The 26,398-nt window shown below is 40.9% G+C and overlaps 1 protein-coding gene across 3 annotated transcripts in view; it reads right to left on the minus strand.

The window, feature by feature from the left end:
• Window positions 1–2,631: 2,631 nt before the first annotated feature.
• The window catches only part of pb (proboscipedia), a 34,847-nt gene continuing 11,080 nt past the window's right edge, over window positions 2,632–26,398 (minus strand). The window contains exons 4-11 of one of the 3 annotated variants that reach the window (XM_066294410.1): window positions 6,506–6,648; window positions 5,925–6,111; window positions 5,435–5,566; window positions 5,253–5,386; window positions 4,966–5,176; window positions 4,670–4,912; window positions 3,719–3,943; window positions 2,632–3,668 (exon numbers count right to left, since the gene is read on the minus strand). In XM_066294410.1, the coding sequence (XP_066150507.1) occupies window positions 3,211–3,668; window positions 3,719–3,943; window positions 4,670–4,912; window positions 4,966–5,176; window positions 5,253–5,386; window positions 5,435–5,566; window positions 5,925–6,111; window positions 6,506–6,648 (1,733 nt within the window). In that variant the 3' untranslated portion in view covers window positions 2,632–3,210. Of the gene's footprint in view, window positions 3,669–3,718; window positions 3,944–4,669; window positions 4,913–4,965; window positions 5,177–5,252; window positions 5,567–5,924; window positions 6,112–6,505; window positions 6,649–26,398 lie in introns of all 3 variants that reach the window. The other 2 variants (XM_066294411.1, XM_066294409.1) reach the window with 2 other exon arrangements.

Below are 26,398 nucleotides of genomic sequence, written 5' to 3' on the forward strand. Positions count from 1 at the left end.
CTATATCGTGATGCTCGATATCGCTACTTAATCACAGATGGCGCCACAGAAAACTATAGATGTTATTTGGAGGATTAATACTTAGATAGCACAACGTGCGAATCACCAGGTATTTGGAAACCCACAATACATATGAAAGTTATTCACATAATCGTTTAAGGATGTTTTTTTTTTAAGTTTTATAATAATTATTTTTGTCACCTGTGAACGAAAAACACTGTTGTTCCAAATATATCATAGCCCTGAGCGTTAATCTCAATAAGAAGGAATTACATTGCCTATTATTAAATCACAGCATTTACATTTTGACGTTCGACCACAAATAATTTTGATATCAGATATTTTGAAATTTTGATCACAATTAGAATTATCCAATACAGCGCGTATCTGACAATTCTCTGTAATAACTTTGAGATGCTCCGATTTCAGCGAGATTGGGTTCCGCAGTAGGCGTACGAGACGGCTTTGATATGCCAAGGTCAAAACTCGAATTGGACAAAGTCGACTTTTTGGCCGTAAAAATACCATACAATACAATAAATACATCAGGAAAAATTTTGGCCGAAAAAATCGACTTTCTCCGATTTCGATGATTTTCAGTTTGGACGTAGATACGTCAAATGCCTACTGCGAAACCCGGTCTCGCCGCGATCGGACCACTGGATTTGTAGTTATTATTTTTTTAGTGCAAAATCAAACATTTGCACAAAAAAATTAATAAGTGAAAATCCAGTGGTTCGATTTCGATGATTTTCGGTGGAGACATAGATACGTCAAATGCCTATTGCAAAACCCAGTCCCACCGCAATCGGACCACTGGATTTTTAGTTATTGTTTTTTTAGTGTAAAATCATCCATTTGCACAAAAAAATTAATAGATGAAAATCCAGTGGTCCGATTTCGGCGAAATCGGGTTTCGCAGTAGGCGTACGGTATAGCTTCGATATGCCACGGTCAAAACTCGAATCGAAGGAAGTCGATTTTTTGGCCCTAAAAATACCAAAGGCTATACATCAGGAAAAATTTTAGCCGAAAAAATCGACTTTCTCCGATTTCGATGATTTTCAATTTGGACGTAGATACGGCAAATGCCTACTGCGAAACCCGGTCTCGCCGCGATCGGACCACTGGATTTGTAGTTATTATTTTTTTAGTGCAAAATCAAACATTTGCACAAAAAAATTAATAAGTGAAAATCCAGTGGTTCGATTTCGATGATTTTCGGTGGAGACATAGATACGTCAAATGCCTATTGCAAAACCCAGTCCCACCGCAATCGGACCACTGGATTTTTAGTTATTGTTTTTTTAGTGTAAAATCATCCATTTGCACAAAAAAATTAATAGATGAAAATCCAGTGGTCCGATTTGGATGAGAATGGACCTATTGCGAAATCCAATCTCGCCGCAATCGGACCACTCTGTTATCACTTATTTTCTTTTACGCAAAGTTGTTGTTTGTGCCGCTGAATTTTGAATCGTTAACCGTTCATACAAATTTGTAAAGGAAATGGACCCTTTAGCCAAACTCTCCCAATTAAAATTTAGTAGATTGGAAAATTAGGCGCGTTTCAATTAAGGAGTAGTTTAGAAAAGAAAAATTGAGTGGGTTACTGCAGAAATTGACGAGGTTTTTTAAGGAAAACGGCTATGTTTCCATCTGTTGAGCCATGTTGAAATATTCGCAGTAGTAGAGTAGATTCCATTATGGTTCTTAGCTCACGGACATTTGAAGTAACACTTATGGCGAATAGAGGGCGCAGTAATTGTTAAAATAACAATATAATGGAATCTACTCTTCTAGGGCGAATGTTTGAATATGGCTCAACAGATAGCGCCATAGTCGTTTTCTTTAAATAACCTCATCAACTTCTGAAGTAAACTTCTCAATTTTTCTTTTATAAACTACTCCTCAGTTGAAACGTGTCCAACTTTCCGATATCCTAAATTTTAATTGGGAAAGTTTGGCTAAAGCGTCCATTTCCTTTACAGATTTGTATGAAAGGTTAACGATTCAAAATTCAGCGACACAAACAATAACTTTGTGTAAAAGAAAATAATTGATAAAAGAGTGGTCCGATTGCGGCGAGATTGGGTTTCGCAGTGGGCATTTGACGTATCTACGTCCCAACTGAAAATCATCGAAATCGGAGCAAGTTGATTTTTCCGGCCAAAAATTTTCCTGATGTATAGCCTTTGGTATTTTTTGGGCCAAAAAATCGACTTTGTCCGATTCGAGTTTTGACCGTGGCATATCGAAGCTGTACCGTACGCCTACTGCGGAACCCAATCTCGCGGAAATCAGAGCATTCGATTTTCACTAAATTGTTTTATTTTTCAAAATCGTTCTGTACGTCATTGATTTTGGGCATAAAAAATTTTGCGTGAAACGTACATTGTGAATTATTCGTACGGGAAATTGTACCCCGAAAAATGCCACCAAAAAACTTTGCCTTCGTGAAGGCAGTGGCGTTCATGCCGGTTTTGTATGGAAAAAATAGTGAAGGTTGAGATCCGGGCCCGCTCTTTCAACCTTACGTGCCAAAGAATAGAGTGTGAGAACGCATTTTTATTTGAACTTATTTCCTTTAGTTTCCGATGAAGGAAATGGAAATGAAAATGAAAATACACATTTAAAGCTAATATCATATATTGTTAAGAATTAAAATGCTAGATTTATGATTTAATGTGTTGTGATGTACATTATATTCATTTACGACGGACAGTATTTACATATGTACATCAAATTGCGAAGTAACAAAAATTTAATTTCGAAAAAGCATAACAACACAGAGTTCTTGTTTCAAACAAGCACATTGCAATGGAAAAGAACATTTCACATAACGAAAGCGATACTTTATTGCACCTCACTGGAAATTCATATTATAATCGTGATTCGAACTTCTTCCAACTAATAAAACAGAACTTATAGATATTCATAAAAACATGAATAAAACCACAACGTATGACTCGGTTTACAAGCACTCACTCCGTGCCAAAATGATAGCAAACACATTTACATTCACTTAACGATTTATTTTGATTGTTAAACATTTACGCTAAAACTTAATATTTACATATAAATACATGTTACTGTAAATCCGATTGTCTAAATGGTATGAACATATTTTACAGACTTATGAAATTACGATTTTCCCTTTGAAGGCGCTCCTCAACTTCGCGATCATCCTCAATTACTTCCTCTCTAGCATCAGATCTGATAATACTCCGGTATGTAATCGTTCGCCAAATTGCTCAAAAAGTTGAAATCCGAAGATCCATTGCTGCTGTCCGGTTGGGCTACTTGCTGGTTGTTCACAGTTGACGCATTCTCTCCAGAGTAGAATTGATGAAAATTGCTATAATTGTCGCTGCTGTCCGTTTGGACGCTTGCAGGAGGGGTCATCACGCCTGCAGAATTGGTGTTGTTTCCAGGAAACATTTCCGAGTTCATCGGATAGGAGGATTCGCCATTTGCAGGTATTTGAGTGGCTGGATAAGCAGGCTCATAGTATCCCATCTTATTCTGCTGCTGAAATTCCTTCTGCATGTGAGTATTGGCGTAGTAGTTCGCCTCCTGGACGTTGTTCGGAATGTGGGATTGCACGTTTTCAGAGCCCTCTACATTATACATGTTGTTGCTCCCATATGAGTAGTGATGGTACGAGCCTGCAGTGGAAAAAATGAGAGGGTTCCTTTAGAAATTTTAGAAAACTCACCGTGCTCAGTTGAATGATAATTCTGTCCGTAGCTCGCCTGTCCTGCGGCCGCTGGGTAGTTCTCGGACCCATGCTTATTGTACCCATAACCATACGCAGCGTGTTGTTGAGGGTAGTAATTTTGATTTCTCGCATTTCTATTCGATCGGGGCAAGTTTCCATGAGCTTGAGTCCGATTATAACTCGGATTGTCCGTCACCGAGGGGTGGTCCGGGTTATACATACCTGAAATACACCCCCGAGTATAAAATTAAGGCCACTTCGTAATTTACAATTATTTTAATAATTTATGGTTTATTGATTTTTTTTCACCTGTAACATAATTATAAGTTCATGCGGTGATTTTGTTCAAATTGCTCGAATGAAATGGTTTTTTTGTTCTTGCTGCGAAACGTATTAAAAGTAATGAAGTTAAATTGCAGTTAGATGCATTTATCCCGGACAAGGAAGTTTTTGCGGATTTCAGTATTGATTATTTCCTTATTTAAAAAAGAAATATACAGGGCGTCCCATTAAAAAATATACTTTAAGGCACGTCAAATGTGAACCACCCTTTGTTTCTATCTGGACGAGTCTTTAAACGATCCAAATAATTGAGAATTTGTTGAGAAGCTTATTTTTCTTCGATCTTCACTTCAAAATGGATTTAACTAAAAAATTTCTAACAAAAATTCGTATTTAGTAACAGAAAAACTTATAATTACAATCAGAATCGGAATGAAATATCAGACATTCCATTAAAAAAAAAAAAATTTTCTCCACGGTTTTTGGCTCACCCAGTACCTCTGAAAATATTAATAAATAAAATAAAATGAAAAACTTAATAACTTTCATATTGAACTTTTTCCGAAACCTTATGATTTTTGAAACGAGGCAGTGACCATCTTACGTGGACCGTCCTGTACATTAATTCACAGTTTAGGTTTGAATTAATCAATCCAAGTGGCTCACCATCATTGTACATTTGATGCCCCATCGCATAGGCGTTCTTACTCTTACTGTAATCAATCTGATTGGGATTGTTCATTTGATATTGATGACTGGTAAAAGGGCCCGTCACGCCTCTGGTCACGAACGGCGGTACCGAGTTTGGAGGGATATTTTGAATTGTTACCGTAGCTGACGCTATCGCTGTGGCGGTTGTGGGGGATGATCTTTGCAGGTGCGGAGAGTATATCATGTTTGGAGATATCCCTAGGGAACAAGCACGATGAATCGGCGATACCTTTAACTTTGATATGGCTCACCTAAGGATGCAGGATGTTGTACCGTTGGAGTGTTGGTACCAGGAACCATGGATTGATTCTTAGGCGACACTTTCAGGTTAAGGGAGGGAGACCGGTTGCTTCCTCGGTCCACTTGGCTCAATGCTTCATTATGGCCGGGGCCGTTAGGGGATGCTTTACCTAAGGTGGTTTTTCTATCACATGAGTTTGGAGAGCCTTTCTTGCCTTCGACCTGCAAACCGAAGACGAATTATCGCATTTTTTTCCGTTTGATCGATTGTCGCGAACAATTTTCAAAGCGTCCTCACCTTAATACTACTTGAATTGGGTGTGCCTCTGCCCTTCTTCGTCACCGGCCCTCCTCCCGTGCCCCCGGGCCCCCCGCAATCTTCGTTGGACCGCGAATCTTCCTCCAGCAACTTGTCGAAGGAACCTGCACTACCTGATGACCACTTTAAGTCGGAACCCTCGCACGTCTTCTCATACTTGCCTATACTACTAGCACCAGTGGAATTGCCACTGCTAAACGTCCCTGTATTGTTATTAGTAGCACTTGGAGTGTTGTTGTTGTGACCTCTAGAAGAAGCGATGTCGGGGATGTCTTCTTGGGGCACGCAGAGGCCTGAAAATGGAGGCTGCATGTGTCGCAATGAAATATACTAGGTTAAGCCAAAAGTTGTCGCCATTTTTTTGAATTAAATGTTCATAATAAAATCCCGTGGACTCCGCCTATGAGTCATATGTCATTTGACAGATAATTTCACAGCAAATTCAGATTTTCTCTAGAATTTGGTTGGGAAAGTTGCTTTTGGCAAGAAAATCGCTGCCGAAAAAATTATTCTTCGGTGCTGGCAAAAAGTCGTAGAGAGCGACGGATTTGACTCTGAAAAAACATTTTCCCTTTGGGTTTTCTTTAAAGTTTCAAGTGAAACTTGTCATTTTAAAATTGGCGACTTAACCTAATAAAAGGGGAGGAGCACCTGCAGTGGGCATCTCGCATCCCTGGCAGCTCTTCTTGGACATTTCGTCGTCGAGGAACTTGTCGGACAGTTTTGCACTTTTGCCCCCCTCGCTGGTCACCGAGTCCTTGTCGTCGCCGTCCTCCCCCTGTTTTCCGAGGGTCTGTCGCTTGTGCTTCATTCGACGGTTCTGGAACCACACTTTTACCTAGAAGAAGAGTGAATTCTCATAGCAAAATCGCCTCGTCAAGCCCTCAATGCCAAATTAGTTAACAAATCGTTCGTTCGGGATCGTGTAGGGACAAATGGCCTCGCACACATCGTAAACTGTCTCCGCACTAATGAAAAATCTCGGTCTGGTAACTTATTATTTCCTCAGAAATTAATGTAAAAAGGCAAAAAGACGTCTCAAGTTTGGTGTAATATGTTGTTCTGTTCTCGGCTGGATCATTAATCAGACCGAAATCCATTAACGGCGACTCGACGGCACTATTCGATCTATTAAGTGGGTTTTACTTAAACTGGAAATAATTGGAAATTGTCTTACAACATGCGCGTTTAATTTACGATAATTTAAAAACATGTGCAAAAGGTCTTTTTACCTGTCTCTCTGTGAGATCCAAAGAGGCTGCGATTTCGATCCTTCTGGGCCTGCACAGGTACTTGTTGAAGTGGAACTCCTTCTCCAGCTCCAGAAGTTGGGTGTTGGTGTAAGCAGTCCTGAGACGTCGTGGAAGTCCATTTTCTGAAAATAAACGTTAGGTCACGAAAAATGCGTATATTTAAAATAGGATTTCCCTATCATTCAACGGAAACTCGGGCCGCCTTGATGTCTTGTGGTGAGAAATGGGAATGATTGACAACTGGCCGGGAACATAAAAGGCTGTTTTTCGCCTTGAGAGATTTGGCAAAGCAAAAAACAAACATTTCTCTATAGTATTTTTAGATGGTTCACGCAGGAAAAGCCCCTTAAAACTAAACAGACGATTCTACCAAAATTAGATTTTAGCGCCGCAATGCCGCAGGTCGCAGTTCTGGATTGCTTGGCTCGGCGAGTTCCCCTACAGGGGGATGCAGAACTGCGTGATCAAACCTCTACGCTGTAGCAGACATTTGGGTATGACACCTCGGACATGTCGCTGCGGCCTCATGACGCGTCAAGACGGATATGTGCGAAAATGTGCTTTATCCTGTTCTAGTACGTTCTATTTTAATGCGTTTGAACAAAATAACAGCGGATGATTATTCAAAATCTCGTGGGAACGGGACGGAGCCTCTCTGCCTGAATTTTTCCCTGTTTAATTTTCTCAGGACTGTTAGGGATATTTTCAAATCTGGCGCCGAGAGCAAATCTCTCCACAGTAAGTTGAGACGCATAGAAACCTTGAAGGCTCGTCTTTACGTGGAACTCCTCGAGCTCTCACCGCGGAATTTGTTCCTCATATCGGATATTTTATGTTAATTTTCTTGCATGAACCGAATACAAATCGACCAAATCAGAGCCATCCAGGCTGAAAATCAGCACCGAAAACGAGAAATTATTAATAAAGTTTGACGTGTTTCCTATTCGTGAGTGATAAAGCACATCGCCATCTGTCACCAGGTGAAATTTAATATCACTGCCGGAGTTCCATCCCTTCAGGCGGGCCGCACTGTCTGTCTTCCGCACCTATTGGAATTTATTAAACTTTCGGCAAGAGTGAAACAAATATCAAATGGATTTTTCAGTATGAATATCGCAGAATCGTTAAATTTAGACAAAAGCTCCATTTGACCTCAAATCCGCCAGTTATCGTAATCACCCATCAACGATTTTACAAAATAATTGTTATTCAGATAAATATTTAAACTTATCTCTAGAACAAACTATAATACAAAAACGCAGTGGTATAAAAACAGACCCACGAAAATAAAAAAAATGAAAATTGCGGTTATTATTTTAATGACACCCTCCGAAGGATGGAACAATGGTTGACTAGATGCAGCCATTGTTCGAGGCAGTACCATGGGAAGGCAGCGGAAAAACAATCGACCAACCGGTACCATGTATTTATGCGTTGTAAACATTTGTAAGGCAGCTGGCATTGTTCCTAAATGGTGCCGTTTCGGTGTGTATTCAGCGGGTTAGGGCAATGTGCTGCCCCAATGGTACCCACCGGTGCAATTGGGGTCTGCCGCGATTGCGCGCACATGCAGTTTCTACCCTCAGATCACGAGGTTAGAGGGCCTACGTCACTCACGCGAAAAGTTTAGGCCATTGAATATGGTCAAAAGATGGGTCGGAAAACAAACGACGTCGAAACCAAAAAAGTCCACGCTCAGAGTGTAAAAGAATCGAATTTTGCAGTTTTGACTCGGAATTTTAAACAACTAGTTTTCCCTCAAAAAACACAATAAGCCGAGCACGTATTCTCGAACTCTCTATGAGTCGGAGAGAGGAAAACTCTTTGACAACACACCTCTTGTCGATTGAATAAACGCTCCCAGACGGCATGTGTACTGTTGGTCGCGAATTTCGTTACTTATTCAACGCAAACTTCTCGACAAATTGGCGGACGAGATTCCTCTTTTCTCCTTTTTTGAATTATATTGGTATTTACACAGCTCAGAAACCAATGGTATTCTGGTTGTAATTATAAGGAATTCAATCCAGCCGGAAATCGCAGGTACACACAATTATTTAGCAAATAAAAGTGGCCTCTTTCCGCATGAGCCATGAACATTTTTAGTTTTAAATCCGCTTTACCGAGTCGAGAATAAATTTTATTCCCTTGTAAACGAGAAAAATTGGCAGGATGATGGGTTTACGTAGGGAGGTGCACTCAACATTCAAACCTGTTAAACATCAATATTGTAGAGCAAACCAGCTGCTAGATATCACATTCTAAATAGCCTGCGTGTTGAGCAAATACTGCATATAATGCTTGTTATGCCAATTACGTGTAAACTTAGTAATTATTGTATTTACTAGACTGAAAAGTTCACTTTTTGGTTGGCTTAACGAACGCCAAGTTCTTGGTTCTGAGGTTCTAAATGAGCTGTTACCCATGAAAATGAACTTGTGTCTGCAATTTTTTTTCGCCAAAGAAAAATAAGCGTAAAAGTCGTAACATACCTACCGACATCTTTGAGCAAGAAGGACTTATGACATGCTAAAGGCCCTTAACAGACTGTAAAAATCATTTCGTCCGCGAGACCGATTTAGGGGTGCTGAAAATGCTGCCTCCCCCTCTTTTCTTTTTACAAAAAACCTCTGCAAACAGGTACTGTTCCGGGGGAGTAATGTACGCAAGAAATTCTGGGTGGAGCGTGAGCAAAGTCCCTCGAGCCTTCGTTTCCCAGACTTCTGGATTCTTTGCAGATTCCCCGTTCGCAGAAAACCTTTTTGCGCTCTCCACTTCAAATCTGGTTCACCCTCACTCCCCCCAAACTTCACCCAATCCCATAACAGGCAGAACCCACGGTTGAGCGTGTCCGAGTCCCCTTTTGGGACCATCAACTCCTGGGACCGATAGAGCCTCTCCCCATCTCTCTTAACTAATAACCGACCAGCTGCAGCATCCACGCAAAAAAAAGAAGGAAAGATGGCTCCAGACTCGAATAAGTCAAATAATGCGAAGTTATTTAAAGTGATTTAAAAAGCGTTTAAACTAAAATTGAAATTCACCCTCGGCTTGAGTCGGTGCACACGAGAGACGGCCGGTGAATTTCCATTTAATTTTTATATCGCGCGGATTAAACCCCGCTGAAACCCCGGCCCTCCGAGGGGGCTGCCAAGAGGGGTGGAGGGAGCGGGTGGAGGAGGCTCAAAAATATTCCAATACGAGGGATGACGAGCTCTCGCTATTTTTTTGATTGACAGCTGGCTGTGATCCAATCAAATCCGAATTGAGCGTATTGAGCAAAAGTTTACCGTACACTTTAGTTAAGTGTAATCGATAATGGAACTGGGACGGGTGAGAGATGATCGTATTGATGGCCGCCGCGGTAATATTCCGAGGTGTAAGTAGGAACTGGCAAATCGGGATAAGGAATAAATGTGATTTGTAATCACATTATCAACGTGCTGCTGGCAGTGCCATCGCCGTCCTAGGCTCTGTTTCAGAGCGTCTAGTTAAAGTCGCAGCTAAAGTTGACGTCACACGAACAATTCGACCCTTAGGCCGAGATTCACCGCGTGGAATTCGGAGGGCTGCCACCACCGTCTTTTCCCCTCTCCCACCACCAGCGACTGCGGCGGATCTAATTGAGACCTCCAGTTGCAAAGAGCTTGAGCTAAGTCTGCAGTAACGCTTAAGATGGGTGGCCGAAGGATTGCTTGAGGCTTATCGCCAGTTTGGGTAACTTGGTCTGACGGACTTATTGAAAAACCGACCCTATCCAGTGGACGGAAATAAGAATCACGAAACCTGAACGTGAGGCAACGATTGGGCTGCCTCGTTCGTCGCGAAGACTTCGCTGGCACCTGCTCGCACACGATTTGCAAATGAAATTTTTTAACTTCGCCTTTCTTTTTGCACAAACTCATTTGTACGTCAGTCCATCTCGCTCCCTGAGCAATATCGCTCGATGTTCATCACGGTCGTCCTGCGACGCCTAATGAGTCTCACCCCCGTCCATCTATGAATAAATACCACCGCCGCAGGTATATTTAATACAACCCCATCGAATTCAACAGACCAATTCAATTATTTATTTGATTAACTTCGAATCCCCGATTACGCAGCCTTTCGTGCACAAACTGAATTTCAAACAAAAACACGGTAAACCGTCGCTATGGGGATGGACGGTTAGCGTGTGTATAGGGCGGACAGCCTGCACGTAAACTTTTTGATTGACAGCTGAGTTTGTCCAATCGCAAGGTCGGAATACTGATGAGGAACCCGTCAATCAAACGAGTACGGATAGTCAGGGCGGATTGAGACGGGTGGGGGGCGCGGGGACTAGACGGCTCTATCACGGACATGTTTGAGTCGATAAAACTTTCACAAACATGTATGTATTTAGGAATTGGAGTTTGAATGTGGGTTGAGGGGAGCATTATTTATTGGCCCCAATTCAGCTAAAATGAAAAATAGGACTCTAAGGGAGATTCTTGCGCGGGGTCCTGTCTGATCGCCCTGGAGCCTGAAAGTGGAAAACGACCACAAGGTGGTGAGAGGTGGGTCGCTCTGGAACCGCGACTCTGGAAGACTTCGTAAATTTATCAATTCATAAAATTTGTCGGTGCATCGGTGAATTCTCGCAACTTAAAAGAGACGAAGTTGTATTTCCGCTAATGAATCGCTAGCAAAGTGAGTGGCCATTTGGCAGCATGAGCAGATAGCTCTTTGAAGATTTCGGCATCTTGCCTGCGATATTCAAGGTGCGGCACTGAAACTTTGTTTTTTCAAAGGTCAGTAAAGAAACTACTCAGTACGTACGTTTTTTTTGTTAATTAGCTATAATAATTACATAAATGATAACTTAAATTGTTATCAAAAGAATATTTGACAAGCGTGGACCGTTCGGTTCGATACGTTCTTAGATCAGTCCCCTAAAACGCCCCTTAACGCTCTCCAGCGTAGCCGTTGGCATATGGGTAATCGATTCGCGAATATTGTTCTTCAAAACTTCCACGGTTTATGTCAACAGCCCCTTTCAGGTAATCCCACAGGAAATAATCGCAGGGAGCCAAATCTGGAGAGCGTGTGGGCCATGGGATGTCACCTTCGGTTGAGATCAGCCGCATGGGAGAAACTTCCCTCAAAGGACGCACTCAAATTCTCGACGCGTGAGGCGTGGCCGCAGCCTGCTGGAGCAGCACTTCGTCTACGTCAATGTTGTGAAGTGATGACAAAAAATGATCAATCACTGCCGCATAACATTTTTACAGTCACTGTGTGACTGTCCTTCTCAAAGAAGGAGGCTGCAGTGATTCCTACTCTTGACAAGGCACGCTGAACTGGGATCCTATCGGAAAGGAGAGATTTTTGATGATTTTCTCTGGAATTGCTATGCTGGAGAGAGTCGAGAGGCAGCTTAGGGGACTGATCCGAGAACGCATCAAAACGAACGGTCGTCGCTTGTCGAATATTCTTTTCAAAAACATTTAAGCAAATTTCCACGTTGTCATGATTAACTGACTGTGTGAAATAGAAAAAGAAACACCCCGTAAAAATGGGTTTATTTAAATAATTTTTGGCGCGCATGTTTCTTACGCTAAAACAAACACTTAATTAAAAAATTGAACAAATTTCATTGAGGAAAACCAACAAAAAAAAATATTATAATTTGTCGGTACTTCGCGGTTTCTTATACATTTCTGTGCACGTCTGGGCATGGATCTAATGAGGTGAGTGATGTTCTCTTGGGGATCTCATTCCAGGCTAACTGAACAGCGTGACATAACGTCACTATGATTGGTGGGGGATGGGGTAAATTATGCAACCTTCTACCTATAATAGTCCAATCGGTGAGAGGTCTGGAGATCGAGGTGGTTAAAGCAGCAAATTGATTGCATTTTGCTAAAGGAAGTCCACAGTCACTCTACCCACGTCCGGTCGAGCATCGTCTTGTTGGAAAACTGGATTAACAAAAGTTTCCAGGTAGGGCACGAGATGAGGTCCCAGGACTTCTTGGACGTATCTTTGGGCAATCATACTACTTTTAATGAAAAGTAAAGGTGACCTGCTATCACGTACAGTTGCACTCCAAACCATTACCTCAACCATTATCCCAAGATGGATATGCCTCTGTGCTATAAACTGAGAATCTCGTCTTTCACCCCGTATTTCCTCTTACTCTTGCCTGATCATCGTGCATACCCAAACAGAATCTGGATTCGTCACTGAACACGATATTATCCCATTCCAGATTTCAATTTATCCGTTCTCTGCAACAATGCAGTGGATTTTGATGATGATTTAAGGTGACGGGTAACACAAGATGGGGACGGTAAGAAATCCGTTCAAAACTCCTTATCCCACGATGAATGGGTCGAATCCTAATTCCATGCTCAACAGACCAGTGATCCGCCAGCGACCTCGACGAGACGAACCCATGGGATCTTGGTGTTCTGTAGTTCTTCGGGATGGTCCAGTACACCTCCTTCTGCCTGTTGGTTTTTATTGGAACCATGTCTGACAACGTCTCACTATAGTGTTTACATTATGGTTCAATCTAGTGGTGATTGCCCTAAATGACCGAGCGGTCTCTCATAGACTCGCTATTCGACCTTCCTCAAAGTCGCTCAATTTATGAAAATTTCGCTGCATTCTGCTTCTATATTTGATCAATTTAAAAGCACTTTCTAAGCACGTTATACACCAATAAATGATATTTTGCAATTATATTATTGACATTTTATTAAAATTTTTATAGTAAAAAAAACTAAAATTCCTGATAACTCGTAAATATATTAACAAATATGGCTGGAAATTGAATCGATTTTCGTGCTCCCATATGCGAACGTGCACACCGAAAATTATTTAAATAAAACCGTTTTTACGGAGTGTTCTCTTTTCTATGTCACGCAGCATGTACGTCGAGTACTTCTTTTTATTGACCTTTGAAAAAACCATGTTTCAGTGCCGCACCCGGCGCATCGCTCACAAACTAAGCAGCAATTTCGGAACATGAGCAGATAGGTCTATGAACTCTATAGCATCTATTAGACCAGATTCCAATTTACTTGAATTTGGAATTTTAAATTTTTACTTTAAGCCCTCCTCGCAGCTCGAATTCTTATTACTCAGAAAATACGTGTTATACCGTAATACGGTGCATGGGAAACTTCTCTCAGGAACAAAGAAGGCACTTCAGTGTGACAAATGAGCCATTTTCTCGACCTCTTAATAACTTGATTACGAAAGATTAATATGGGGAAAATTCCATATTTACGTGCTGTAATCAGATGCCTTAGAACTGCACTGTAATAATTACACACCTACGTTTGCAATTTAAATATTAAATGAGGAGATCACAAATGAAGATCGCTCATACATGATTCTGAACCTTGTAAATTACCTCTCTCTTAATCAATGCTAATCTAAGTTTGCACATATTTTTAAGTCTTAATACGTCTTTATCATGCAACCTTAAAATTATCATTGTCCATCAGAAAAAAGCGTTTCAACAAACAAATTAATGAGTTCTACCTGTTTTCGGCTCAGGGCTTGTCTGATTTATTGAAATGTTCAGTGTGAATGGACTAAAAATTAAATAAAGTTATTCTTGAGGGCAATTTGTCACTGCTTTGTCCAGTGGTAATACGGTTGAAGTCGTGTCTGACCGGCGACTTGGGCTTTTGTTGGGCAGTCGAAACCGTTTTATCATCGTCACTATACTTTTCCGCATATTATACCGGTGTTTATTGGGATGCTGGCGCGGCCAGGAGATTTTAAATTTAATCCCTAAATTAAAGATAAATATTGTAAAACGCGGGGAACATGATTAATAGCTGCAGTTCAAAAAAAAATCAATCAACTCGGTTTCGAACTCCTTCCTCACCCACCCCACTCGCCAGATTTGGCCCCCTCAGATTATTTTCTATTTCGAAGCTTGAAAAAATGGCTCGGTGGAAAGAGATTTGCCAGTAACGAAGAGGTGGAACCCGAGGTGGATGTCTATTTTGAAGCATTCGAGCGGGGTAGAGGACATCGCCGAGAAAGGTGAGTCAACCTCAAAGGAGATTATGTTGAGAAACATTGTAATATTTTCCAAATATTTTCTTCTTTAAGCATTAGGTCTGGCACTGCTGGGACTATTCTCGTATACAGCCGAAACAATCTTCAATCCACCTCGATCGGAGCTTCGGGAGTCCGAGGAAGAAGCCGTATCTACTTTCCTATCTTCCATGCGGTTTTTATGCGTCGTTGATTCGGCGGAAACCTCACTGAGAGATGTCGTTTTCCGATTAAATCACAACGATGTCAAACGGACGTATGAACAACATCGCAGACGAAAGGGTTGAAAAACCTCTCTGACTAACCGCTAAGAGTGAATGAGATTAATATTTAGTAAAATTAATAAAGCTCTTTCAGCAGGAGCACTTGGTGATATTTCGGATCTTCGATGTCATTCATCATGCAAAATGTGGAAATTTTAATGCCGAACGTGCAGAATTACCTCCCAGGAAATCTGATAAATCTCTGTAATCCCTGCAGAACAGGGGGTTCACATATACAAAAAATAATAATAACCGCCGAAATAATCCTCCGAAGTTCCATGACTTGAATCCCTGATAACTCGCTCATTTCATGGATCAAAGTTCTATCAAAAATAAGCATGTGTAAAATACTTTGACTGAATTCGTCGCTATTTGAGTTCTACTTATTATCCCCAATGGACGCTACTGGAAAATTAAAATCGGCAATTGAAATTCTACACAAAACCATTACACAGTAATATGATATTGGCTATAATCTTTTGACCCTTTCAATCAGGGTCCATCGCTCAAAATAGTGTACCTAATTATTAAACCCACAATTCTAGTGTTTGATTAAGTAAAACCGTATATGTTAATGGCTAGTTAAATAAGCCCTTATGGTTATATGGGGATGCGTCTAAAATTGCATTTCTCGATAGAGGTCAGCACGGGAATTTTCACAAGTACCGGCGAAAGACTATCCTCTTCTGTCATCCATCAAACTGCACATGAAATTGACAGTTGAAGGTGACACGTCAGTGACGTTTGTCAAATTGATAATTGCAAAAGGTTTGGGGACTTATTTCCTAATGGAGAAAAGGATCGATTGATGGCTCCTTGTTGGAAGTTTCTTTAAGTACTTATCTGTATGATTAATTCACCTACTTTGGAAAGATCTAGATTAGCCATTGTTCTTTCAGTAGATTAACTTATTTTTTCCAAGCAGGCAGCGTAAGCATTCAATATTTAAGGTTCGATATCGTCAAGTTGTTTGTGAATTGTTAACATTCTGTGTTAACGGCAAGTTAATGCAGAATTGAACGTGATTAAAAATATTTTCTGTACTGTTTAATACATATTTAAGGTATTTGCAGTCAGGAGCAAACGACTTTGACAGTAATGAAACCGAATGGGTCCTACTGGTAGCTGGAACTAATACGTTGCCCGCAACCGTGAAAGTGATCAATGCCCAGTTTTATTTAAGCGTTTCCATGGGTATTGTCCCCTTGGTAAAGTTGCCAGCAGAGTGATTTATTGACCTTAAATGTCAAATTCCCTGAGACGAAAAGTTTTCTTGTTCGCGATAAAGAAGAGGTAAATGTGCATTGTTGAAGCTAATAATAATACAATTTTTTTTTTAAGCAAAATTCATGTTCTTAAGGGAGCTGGTAAATGACTCAAAAACATTTTTGGGTGATTTTTTCATTTTAGGTTTAAGAGAATGCAAAACTTTTTATGTAGAATAACTTTTTTCGTAAAATTAATAATGAAAAGTTTGGCATTTGATTCCAGTTTAACCAGACAAATTGTATACAGGGTGTTGTCGACTAAGTGTTCGATATTACACAGAGCGATTTTTCAAGTAGTTTTATGGTGGAAAGTTCTTATAAACATGTGTCCTAGTTCGTTTAGTTTTCAAAACACTGGGTAACGAAGTTGTATGAATAAATCACGTATTATTCGATATTTTTCCACGTCTTCCAGCTAATTTTTGTTAAATTTCGCATCCGGTGATTTTTCGGAATGAGAAATTCAAATTTATCAAAGATGCAGTTGCACCTTCCAGAGGACGCCACAAGCGGCCATTTGGACACTTTTAAGCAGCTGGAACTTCTTCGTGCCACACCGTGTGTCACTTTCGATTACAAAAATCTTTTTCTCTACATTGTCTGTGCAAAAAGAAAGTTTACCCGATTGTCGTCGGTAGGAGCAACGGTTTCCAAGGAAAACGCACCTAAAACTGATCATGCATGCTAATTATTTAAAGGTGCTAAAATAACCAGTCTTAATGGCCGCTTGTGGCGTCCTCTGGAAGATGCAACTAAATCTTTGATAAATTTCGATTTATCATCCCAAAATATTTCCGAATAAGACACTCCGTGAAGTTGGCTATAAGAGATCGAAAGGTATCAAAGAATGTGATTTATTTTTTCAATTTTGACACCCCGTACCTTGAAAACCAACCGAGCTACGATGAAGGTTTATAAGAACTTTCCATCTTTAAAACTACTTGAAATATCACCCCGTAGAATGTCGGACCGGCTACCCAATAATACCGTTAGGTAATCAAACAAAACTCTCTAGTTCCTGATCATTTCCTCACTAATTTACAATCTAAAACGTGTATCTGCTGTTGCTCCAAGGCAGCGTACCATTACGCAAAATTCCAACTCGTCTTTGTCCCACCTGCCTGAAAAAGCCTTTTGGTTAATTTACGACATAATAATCCGTTTGTCGGGGCAGCCCATAAGCTCCTGGACAAAATTGACTCATCTGTCGTAGCTGTACCCACCAGTCATGCATAGTAGCTGAACAAAATTGCCTTAAAAGTACCGCGGTGCAAGTCACCCTGAGACCACCTGCACCTTTTTGTCCCATCACGGATTAATGAACGACCGATGGTGGCAGATAAATGTGTGGATTACACAGTACTTTACGAGTATTAAGCCACAAAAGTACTAAACGTTATAATAATTATTGTTGTTGTCTCGGATTGAAATTCGAAATTATCTAGGGCAAAAATTTACTTAAATATTATCGTTGTGGGAGGGCAGCCTGCATGAGATTTATGCGAGGGGGTAGCGAGGGGAGCAGACCATTTAGCTCCCAACACCGGATTTTAATCTACATGCATAAAAGCAGGGGCGTAGCAGCCTGCATGCTGTCGCCTTAGGAGACAAATTCCAGGAGCTCGCAGCGCCGTTGCATCTGCAAACGTCTCGCCCGCAAGTTTAGCCCGGATATTTTTTTCCTTCGGCTCGAAGTTTTAATCCCCCCGATGGAAATGCGTTCGAGAATGGGTTCGGTCGGTGCGCGCCCCTGATCGCGGGGTGAATTTCACCCTCCCCTTCGGCGGTCCCTCGCGAAACTCGAGAAAATACTTTCGCGACGATAAAAACATCTTGTAGCCACCGAGATTCAGTCCGCTCGGGCACATATTCAAATTATCAGCGAGTTTGTTTTTCTTATTTTACAACTTGAGCTTGCTCCGTTCCTTCGCTTCTTTTTCTTCCGCGAATTTAAACCGATCGCCTCGAGAGCGCGCTTTGTTTCCAACTTTTTCCTCCAGAAAGTCCACAGCAAAAAGTCTCGCAATGCTCTGCTGCAGCCCCGTTCGCTGATGACGAATAACGAAATATACGTGCACAACAAGATCTTTCCGCTTTCACCATTAATTAACCAACTTTAAATTCCCTTTATCATCATATTCAATTACTGTTCATCTCAAGTTCCCATCTCTGGCCGGGGCGAGAACAAAAAGGAAACATATCCATTTTAGTTGTTTTTGCTTCCGGCTTGACCGCGGCCTGTTTCGGTCCAGGTCCCGCGGTCATTCTATTACCATCTACAATCTAGATCGAGCAGTTCTTGTCCAGACTGACCCTTACTTCCACTTCACACGTTATTATGCCGAGCTCTTATCTTGGCCGCTTCGCATTAAGCCCCGCTCTAATGTGTAAAATACTGCCCTGACACTTTGTTCCTAAGTGGCCTCTTTTGAATTCGTTCCGGAGGGATAAACTTTGCGTATTCCCACAATGGACTTCCAAGTCGTGTGTAGGCACATTACTATCCTCGTAAATGATGTCCGAGTGCTGATACCCACTTATTGTAGCATTTTTTTAAGTCTGTCTTAACCTTCAGCATCCTTTGTGCTCTCAATGACCTTTGGACGTTTTCCTATTAAATATCATCAGCTCGGTTCACCTTGGCTCAATTAAACGCAGGCAGACATCGACAATGTCGACGACAAATACGTTGGATCGGCCGGAAAATATCCCACCGGCGCCATCTGGCGTTGAAAAAAAGCCTCGAACGTTCGTCCCAACCTAAACTGACCTGAACTAACCTAGATTAGACTAACAGGAACACTTTTTTCCTAAATTCTTTGGACTTTACACGAAGTCGAAATGTCGATGGGTCACCGTGCGTGTACGCTCATTGGATGGAACTGTACACGTGGCAACAGAAATACATATTTTATGAGGATTGAAGCAGTTTAGCAATCGCCCACCTCATCAATCAGGAAGGAAGACTGATACCAATCGAATTTATTTAGTATCAAAGTTGTGATATATTTTTAATGGTGCGATAATTTTGTCCATGAGTTAATATGACTGATATTTGGTAATTTGGATGATTGTGATCTAGCGGAGTTGGACGTTCATTTCCATAATCATTAATTAGTGTTTTGTCATTACCCGAAGAGTGCACAGGATCGAGCTGGGCCTTTGACTTCTTAACTTTCAATTTGACGATAACTGGGAACACCTGTGAAGATTTTGTGCCGTCAACGAGGTGCGTCGGACGAGCTACCAAGTGGTGGTTAATCCCGTCGGAACTGTTATAATAAACAACCTCCCCAAATCTCACCGATATTGAGGGAGTGCTCAGCATTTTCCACAACGTCGGATTTTTCCCAGTAAACATTTATAAGGGTCGTAACATATTTATTTATGGGCCCGATGTCGGGCCATCCAAACGCAACATTTAACCCTGTCCGACCTGTTGATCGTTGGATGTGTTGGTAATAAATTCTCTTTACTGCTCACGAAACGTGAGTGCGGATAGGCTAATATTAAAGATAAATAAACTCACTACGAGACTTTTATTGTTCGAGCTTTTTCCCTTTTGATGGATTGCCGCCACGCAGGAACTTTTTTCGCTATTTAGAGAACTTACTTTCAAGGATACAGGGTGCTTGAAATTTTGCGATTTTAATTTCGAAGGACGATTAACCACCTCAAAGGAAGCCGCCTAAACCAAAAGGGCCACTATAAAAGTTACGTAACAAGACTTATTTTAACAATTCATCAATTTTTTTAATGAGTTTCATATATTTAGCAGTTCTTCACCGCGTACGCAGCTGCTACCCGTAGTTTTTCATGTTTGTCATTTAAGCGAAAGGTATGGGTCAGATCGGGGAACAGGCAACCCCCTGAGCTTCCAAATCGATGGCCACCTCGCCCACCCGATCCGCCACCTCTCGAGTTCTATTTATTGGGCAAAATCGCAAGACTTCAAACGCCCCGTACAATCAAGTAATAGTATCATGGCAATTCCACAGTGCGAGAAATAAGCTGAGGCATTTATCAGGCCATCACGACGAGCCCCTGGAGTTCAACTGCTCCCTGCGTGGCAATTTGAGGGTTGTTAGGAGCGGTTAGTGAAGTTCCACCGTCGAGGGTAAAATTTATTATGTTTCGTGTCTCACCTATAGCAAGGTTTCGAGGATTATCCAGATTTACTGTAAAATACGATGTTGTATTTGGAAATTTTCTACAACCGAAAAAATATAATAAAAAGAACGTCGACTTCTCTCGGATCTGCCGACAACAATTTGTATATTTTTTCCATTAGGCTCTCTTCGTTACCGCCGGCGAGAGGAAATCTGGATTTTTTGCAAGTGGGCCCTCCCTATGGATGCTGCCAGGGAAAAAAGTTACACAAGTGATGATGGTGAAATTTCCAACCGTTAGAGATCCATTGCTCCCTTCGTTGCGCCAAAACGTTAACGTTATAATGTTCGAAAAGAGAAGTTTAACGTCGCATAATGGATCCATTTTCCTATAATGTCGGCGCATATTCCCTATTTCCCGTTTCCTGGAAGGCCAAGTCAGCGTCTTATCAAATCGTCAAGTCACGGTTTTCTTGGCTTTTGGTCTTTTCTTGACGAGATCTGCCTCTATGTTCTGATGGTAAACTTTGTTTTCGATTACTGGCCAATACAATGGAATTACGAAACTCATCAAAATGCACACTCATAAACCCGATATTAAATCCCCAACTCGTCGAAACTAAGGAACATTCCCGTGAACCAATTACTATTTAATATATCCCAACGCGATTACCCGAATATATTAAATCCATCCATTTACGAGAAACACAATAATTAATTACACGTCTATGTCTGCCTCTTGTCACGACGGATCCCTCATAAGATCTTCTTTCTTTGTTTTAAGGAAATTAATCGACGTTTTTGAGGCCGAAAGAACCACGAAATTGGACGGGCGTAACAGATTTTATAAATTTTAATAACGCTACCAAATTGAGTTTGCTGCCATTAATATCTATCACTAGATGTAATGATAAATCCATCTTTCCATTCCATTTCAGTTGTAGTCTTAAGAACAACTTCATGTCTAGATGCGTGCTTTCAGAATGGTTATTTAATGCCCCACAAGTGCGAATAGTGATGGTTTGCCGCACGGTGATTTGCAGTTGTCCGAAGGACGCGACAGGGAGATCGGGCAGCGATCAAGTGCGGTAAAGACGCTTCGCAGCATTGCCCGCAAAGGTTGCTGACACTTGCCACACAGCTTAATGTGCGACAAAATTCTTGCCTGCACACGTTCGGCGGAGCCCCTTTATCACACGCTCGTAGGAAAAAGTTTTGAATCTGGCTTTATTTTACTCTCCGCAGTTTAAATCTTTTTATTTCCTCTTAAAAAGCGGGAAATCCCATTAATAATTAAAAATTGCAGCTCACCTATATAAATAAGGGCGCAGCGCGGTTTTCTCGACGTCTTAACGGAACACTGCTCCGAAATTATTGCCATTGCTGCAATCAGCACAAGTCATTAAGTCCCCACTGTTTATTCATTATTCCTCGAGAAGGAGTCCTTTGAAAAAACGATGATAAAAGAAAATAAGAAAGGACACCCCGCAGAGGTTTCTTGCGAGATTTCGTCTGTAGAAGCTTTTGGATGTAGAGAAAGTTCAGAAAAAGCTATATGAGTTTATGCCCTCTATACAGCATGTCCAAGAAAGGATGGTTGCGTGCATCGGTCGCAATAGGACATGCGATGTTAGTTAATCCCGAAATGCAGGCCATTTTTCCACTAGACCACCCACAATAGCGGTTAGAGGACACCGGTGTCCTCCCCGAGTTACACTATTAGACAGGTTCTACAAGCGAAGCAATTGAAGCCCTCCTGGAAGCTTAACTATGTGGCTCCCGCATATGAAGTCTTCACATTCGTTCCATGCATGAGTAGAATTTAATTTCTATATGAACCACCTAGGGATATCCAGCATTGACCAGTAGCGATCGGAAGTGTCAGCAGGATCATTTTTCAAGCAGTGTAATCGGGCGATGACGTTGCAGCTTTGACCTACTCTCCGACGGATAATGAATTGATCCGCATTTACACTCTCCGCGGGGGTTAGATCTGTCCATGGGGGTGCTATCTACGTCACCACTCATACCACTTACTTTCGTGAGTTTTCAAGCGATACAGAGGCGCAATCCTAACAATAGTTCAAAGTTGGTTTATGCGGAATTTAGTGGATGTCGGCGAGGTTCCGGTTCGTCCCCCTCAAGATGATTTATCTCAGATTTTTTATCGCCTACTCACAGGGTTATAAAAATCTGCCAGCATGGCCATATTGTCCCCGTTGCATAAAATATTAATTTTAAGGCAGCAGTTTTTAATTTTTATTGCTCTCGGAAGGCTCTTTGGCAATTCCAAGACATTGTGCTCGTCGATCGAGCTTTTTTCGGTCGACGAAGAACCGTCTTTTTATTGGCTCAGTGACATTTTTACGCTCTTAAAATTCCTGCACTGTCAGTTAATTACCCTGCAAATTTTAGATCTTTAAGGTTCCTGCTGGGAGCCCTTAGAACGGAAAGAACGCATATGTCTATACCAGTAATCGCAAAAAAGTTTTAATACTGCAGGCTCCTGTGGCATTGGTTTTAGATGTATTTTGAACTGAATTAAGGGTGCTTTAAGTGAATGGCGAACTGCTGTCGTGTTTAAGGTAGATAATCCAAAGTCTTATTCCTTATGCAAAAAACTACTACAAGGTCATTTTGCTTCGGCGACATTTCGATATCATACCTGGTTCCATAGAAACATCTTTTTGCTGCAACTTTGGACCATAAAAAGTTGGTTCTAACACAACGACGCCCAGTATTTTTTTCCAGCCAGTCTTATTGCACAGGGTGTATAAGAAATATTTCGTATAAAATTGAAAAATGTATACAGGGTGTTTCGTAAACATACCGACAAACTTGCGGGGGATGTAGAGCTCATGAAAACAAACGTTTAGATCGAATATAGTTAAATCCGAAATCGCTTTGTTTCCAAGATATAGAGATATTTGTCATTTGTTTTTTTAATATTTCAAAAACAGTTTTGGGTTAAGGACATGGCGTTATGGACACCCTATAGCGAGATAAATGTACACGTTCAAGTGTGGGCAGAATATCTCTATCCTACACCGTCAGCGTCCGTGACGCCATTCAAGGCGATGTTTTTTATGAAAAAAGTGGTGCGCAACTGACTTTTTTATACGAATACATATTTTTTAATATTCCATTAGTTTTTAGTAAAAAGAACCTCGAAGCGTTTTACTGTTCAAGTAGCCGTTTTTACGACAAAAAATAATTTCTCATCCTTGTACCTACCAAAAAACCAATATGGGTTTCCAAGACCGATTTACTACTGAAACTAATTTAATTTTCTTTTAGTAGAGACACAGGACATGAAGATAAACATGTGTGAAACATGCCTCATCGCAAAATAATACTCTTCTCCCAAATGACGGCTCCGTTAAATTCTGGCTCATTTTCACACGTAGAAACGTTGGATGGCCGCACGGACGCCACTGGTGCTTCTAGAAATATTCTGCCAGGGACATTTATCCTTCCACAGTGTTCCTAATTTCATGAACTTAACCCAAACTTTTTTCAAAATATTTAAAAATAAAAGAAAGAAATGAAACATTTTGTATTTTGGAAACAAACCGATATCGGACCTAACTTCATTCAATCTAAATATTTTCTTTTATGAGCTCTACATCCCCTGGCAGTTTGTCGGTACGTTCATGAAACACTCTGTATATGCATTGTGAGCAACATTTCCACTCTCGGCCCGATAATGGGGGCCGGAAGTAAACCAGACATACAAAAGAAAACGAAAACTAAGAATTCGTTAAGCCATTTCTGATGCGTTAAATCGATACAAAATTTCTGATTTTATCGATGAGGAAATGGAACGTTTCGAATTTGGACATCGAATTATCGCAGTTTCTGATCTTGTTTCGGAGCTGTTTTTTGTGTTTCCTCTCATCTTCCCACATTTGTAGGACCACGTCCAATAATCTTACTTGGTGGTTTGGTATTTTCAAAAACTTTAAAAATAACTTCTTCATTGATCTGAAGCCACTCGGGAGGTATGTAGAGTGGTCGGCATGCGCGGAACCGGTGTCTCTTTCCGATAGATATTCGTGGTGACCGATGAATTAAATTAAAATGTTGATTTGAGGACCTCAGTTCCTCCTACTCAAAAAAGCAATTTTATGTAGATGTATAAGCGCTTCAAAGTATATCATTGATCTTCCTATAGGCGCACATATACATATCTACGACGAAATTTAAAAATTTATATTTGTGAAAAAAACAGATTATTATAGTACTCAAGTTGGAAAATCAGATAATAAATCAGAGGCAAGCCAGGGTGTCGTCAGTGGGATGTTGGGTGGAGATGGAGCTCATTAGTAGTCATCAGAAGGTAACCAGAACTTTGAGGAGAAATGTAGGACCAATCTACAGATTGAAGTAACTAATTCGGTCGAGAACATGAATAATGTTGCATTAACATTAAATAGGAGGCTCTCTTCAGAGACTAATAATTAATCCAGTAAATAAGGATGAACTGAGCGACAGCGCTGGGAATCTTAAAAAACACGTTAAATAGTGGTCGTGATGAGTTTTCAGTAAAATTGATTTTTCCTTTGTTAAATACATCATTGACATATAAGAAATCATTTGAAGTTTTGAATTCTCCCAATTGAACTGAAAAACTCTCTAATGACTCCGGCACACATGAAGATATCGATAAAACTGTTAACTTACAAGGTTACCCACTTCGTTTTCAAAAGGGTCGAAAAAGTCATGAGGGTTAGAATAATAGATCGTTTAAAGGTAAACAGCCCATTTAGTGATAGTAAGCATGGTTATGGGATTACAGCACAGCGCACCTATGTGCCCACCTAAGAGATTCCCATGGACACAATTCTAGATCTTTTCAAAGCTTTTGACATCCTAAGTCACAGAATTGTACTAGAAGAACGCGAAAACCTTGGTCTAAAGTGCATTTTCCCTAAATGGATAAATAAGAGGACAAAGTCATGTTATATATACACCGGTAAAAGTTCTAACAGAAGTATGTCAAGAACGTTTACAGCCGGCCATGGACTTCTCCAAGGTAGCAAACTTGCTCCATTATTTTTCTTAATTCTCATTTGTGATATTTTGAATTTGACACGCCCCAATAAATCATGCAGCATTACTAACTACGCTGATGACACTAGTGTCTTAAGTTTGAGGACGGACGGCAATGAGCGTCATCGGGATAACGAGTTCTTATGGCTATGCGTAATGAATGGTTTTTTAAAATTCAATTTATAGATAACAAGAAGGAAATAAATATTTCGGAGAAATAGAGAAAAACTTACATGACGCCTATGAACGCGTACCGGCGATAAGAAACTTTTGCCTAAAGGTAAAAGTGAAGAATTGAACTTCTTCGGGCACCTCGACGCTCACCGCGCCGTTCGGCGATGGTAAATCAACTGAAGTTATTCACTCAGCATCGCACTTGATCCCTCACAGAGCCGAGGTGCTTGAAACTTGCTCTGTGATTGGTTAGTTTGAACCCCCCACTCCCTTGCTGCGGCAATAGTGCACGTTGCATTTAATTAGAAATACTCGATATGTTCGATCCGATGGAAGCACTCAATGTACGTTGGGGGTAGAGGAATCGATAATGTGGTGCTGGTTGAGGGACCAGACCAAATTTCACATAAACAAAATGTATTTAATAGTATCCACCATATTAAGTTATTTAGCGAGTCACTATCACCATCTGAATGAGAAAACATTTTTAGTACCTCTTTGTTCGTTAAAAATGTGACGAATAAACTATGACGATGCGAACTTCTTCATTCTATAAATCAGAGGCGATCTTCAATTCTTGGCGAGGTGAATGGTGAGGTGAATGGTGAGGTGAACGTCGAGGTGCTCGACGACATCGTGCGATGCTTCGCTATGTTGTTCTCCTAAGTCGTTTTGTAGGATTTTTTGGGATGCAATTGGATGACACCTTGTCCTGGCATAGGGACGCTGGTGATGTGGTTTTAAACATCAACAATGTCACAGCTTTCTAGTGCTCAGCAACTACACGAATACCCAAACGAATAGGGCGACTTATCAGGAAAACTTGAAGTACCTGTAGCAGTGTTCCTGAGACGAACCGCATAGGGTCGGCTTTAGCAAGTCCGGCGCTTTGGGAAAATTTTTTAACCATCGTCTCCCTGCCCCCAAGGAAAATTGCGGACCAGGAAAATTCGCTGTCTTTCC

This window comes from Euwallacea fornicatus, chromosome 21 (assembly GCF_040115645.1).
Source record: "Euwallacea fornicatus isolate EFF26 chromosome 21, ASM4011564v1, whole genome shotgun sequence".
In the NCBI taxonomy this organism is placed as follows: domain Eukaryota; kingdom Metazoa; phylum Arthropoda; class Insecta; order Coleoptera; family Curculionidae; genus Euwallacea; species Euwallacea fornicatus.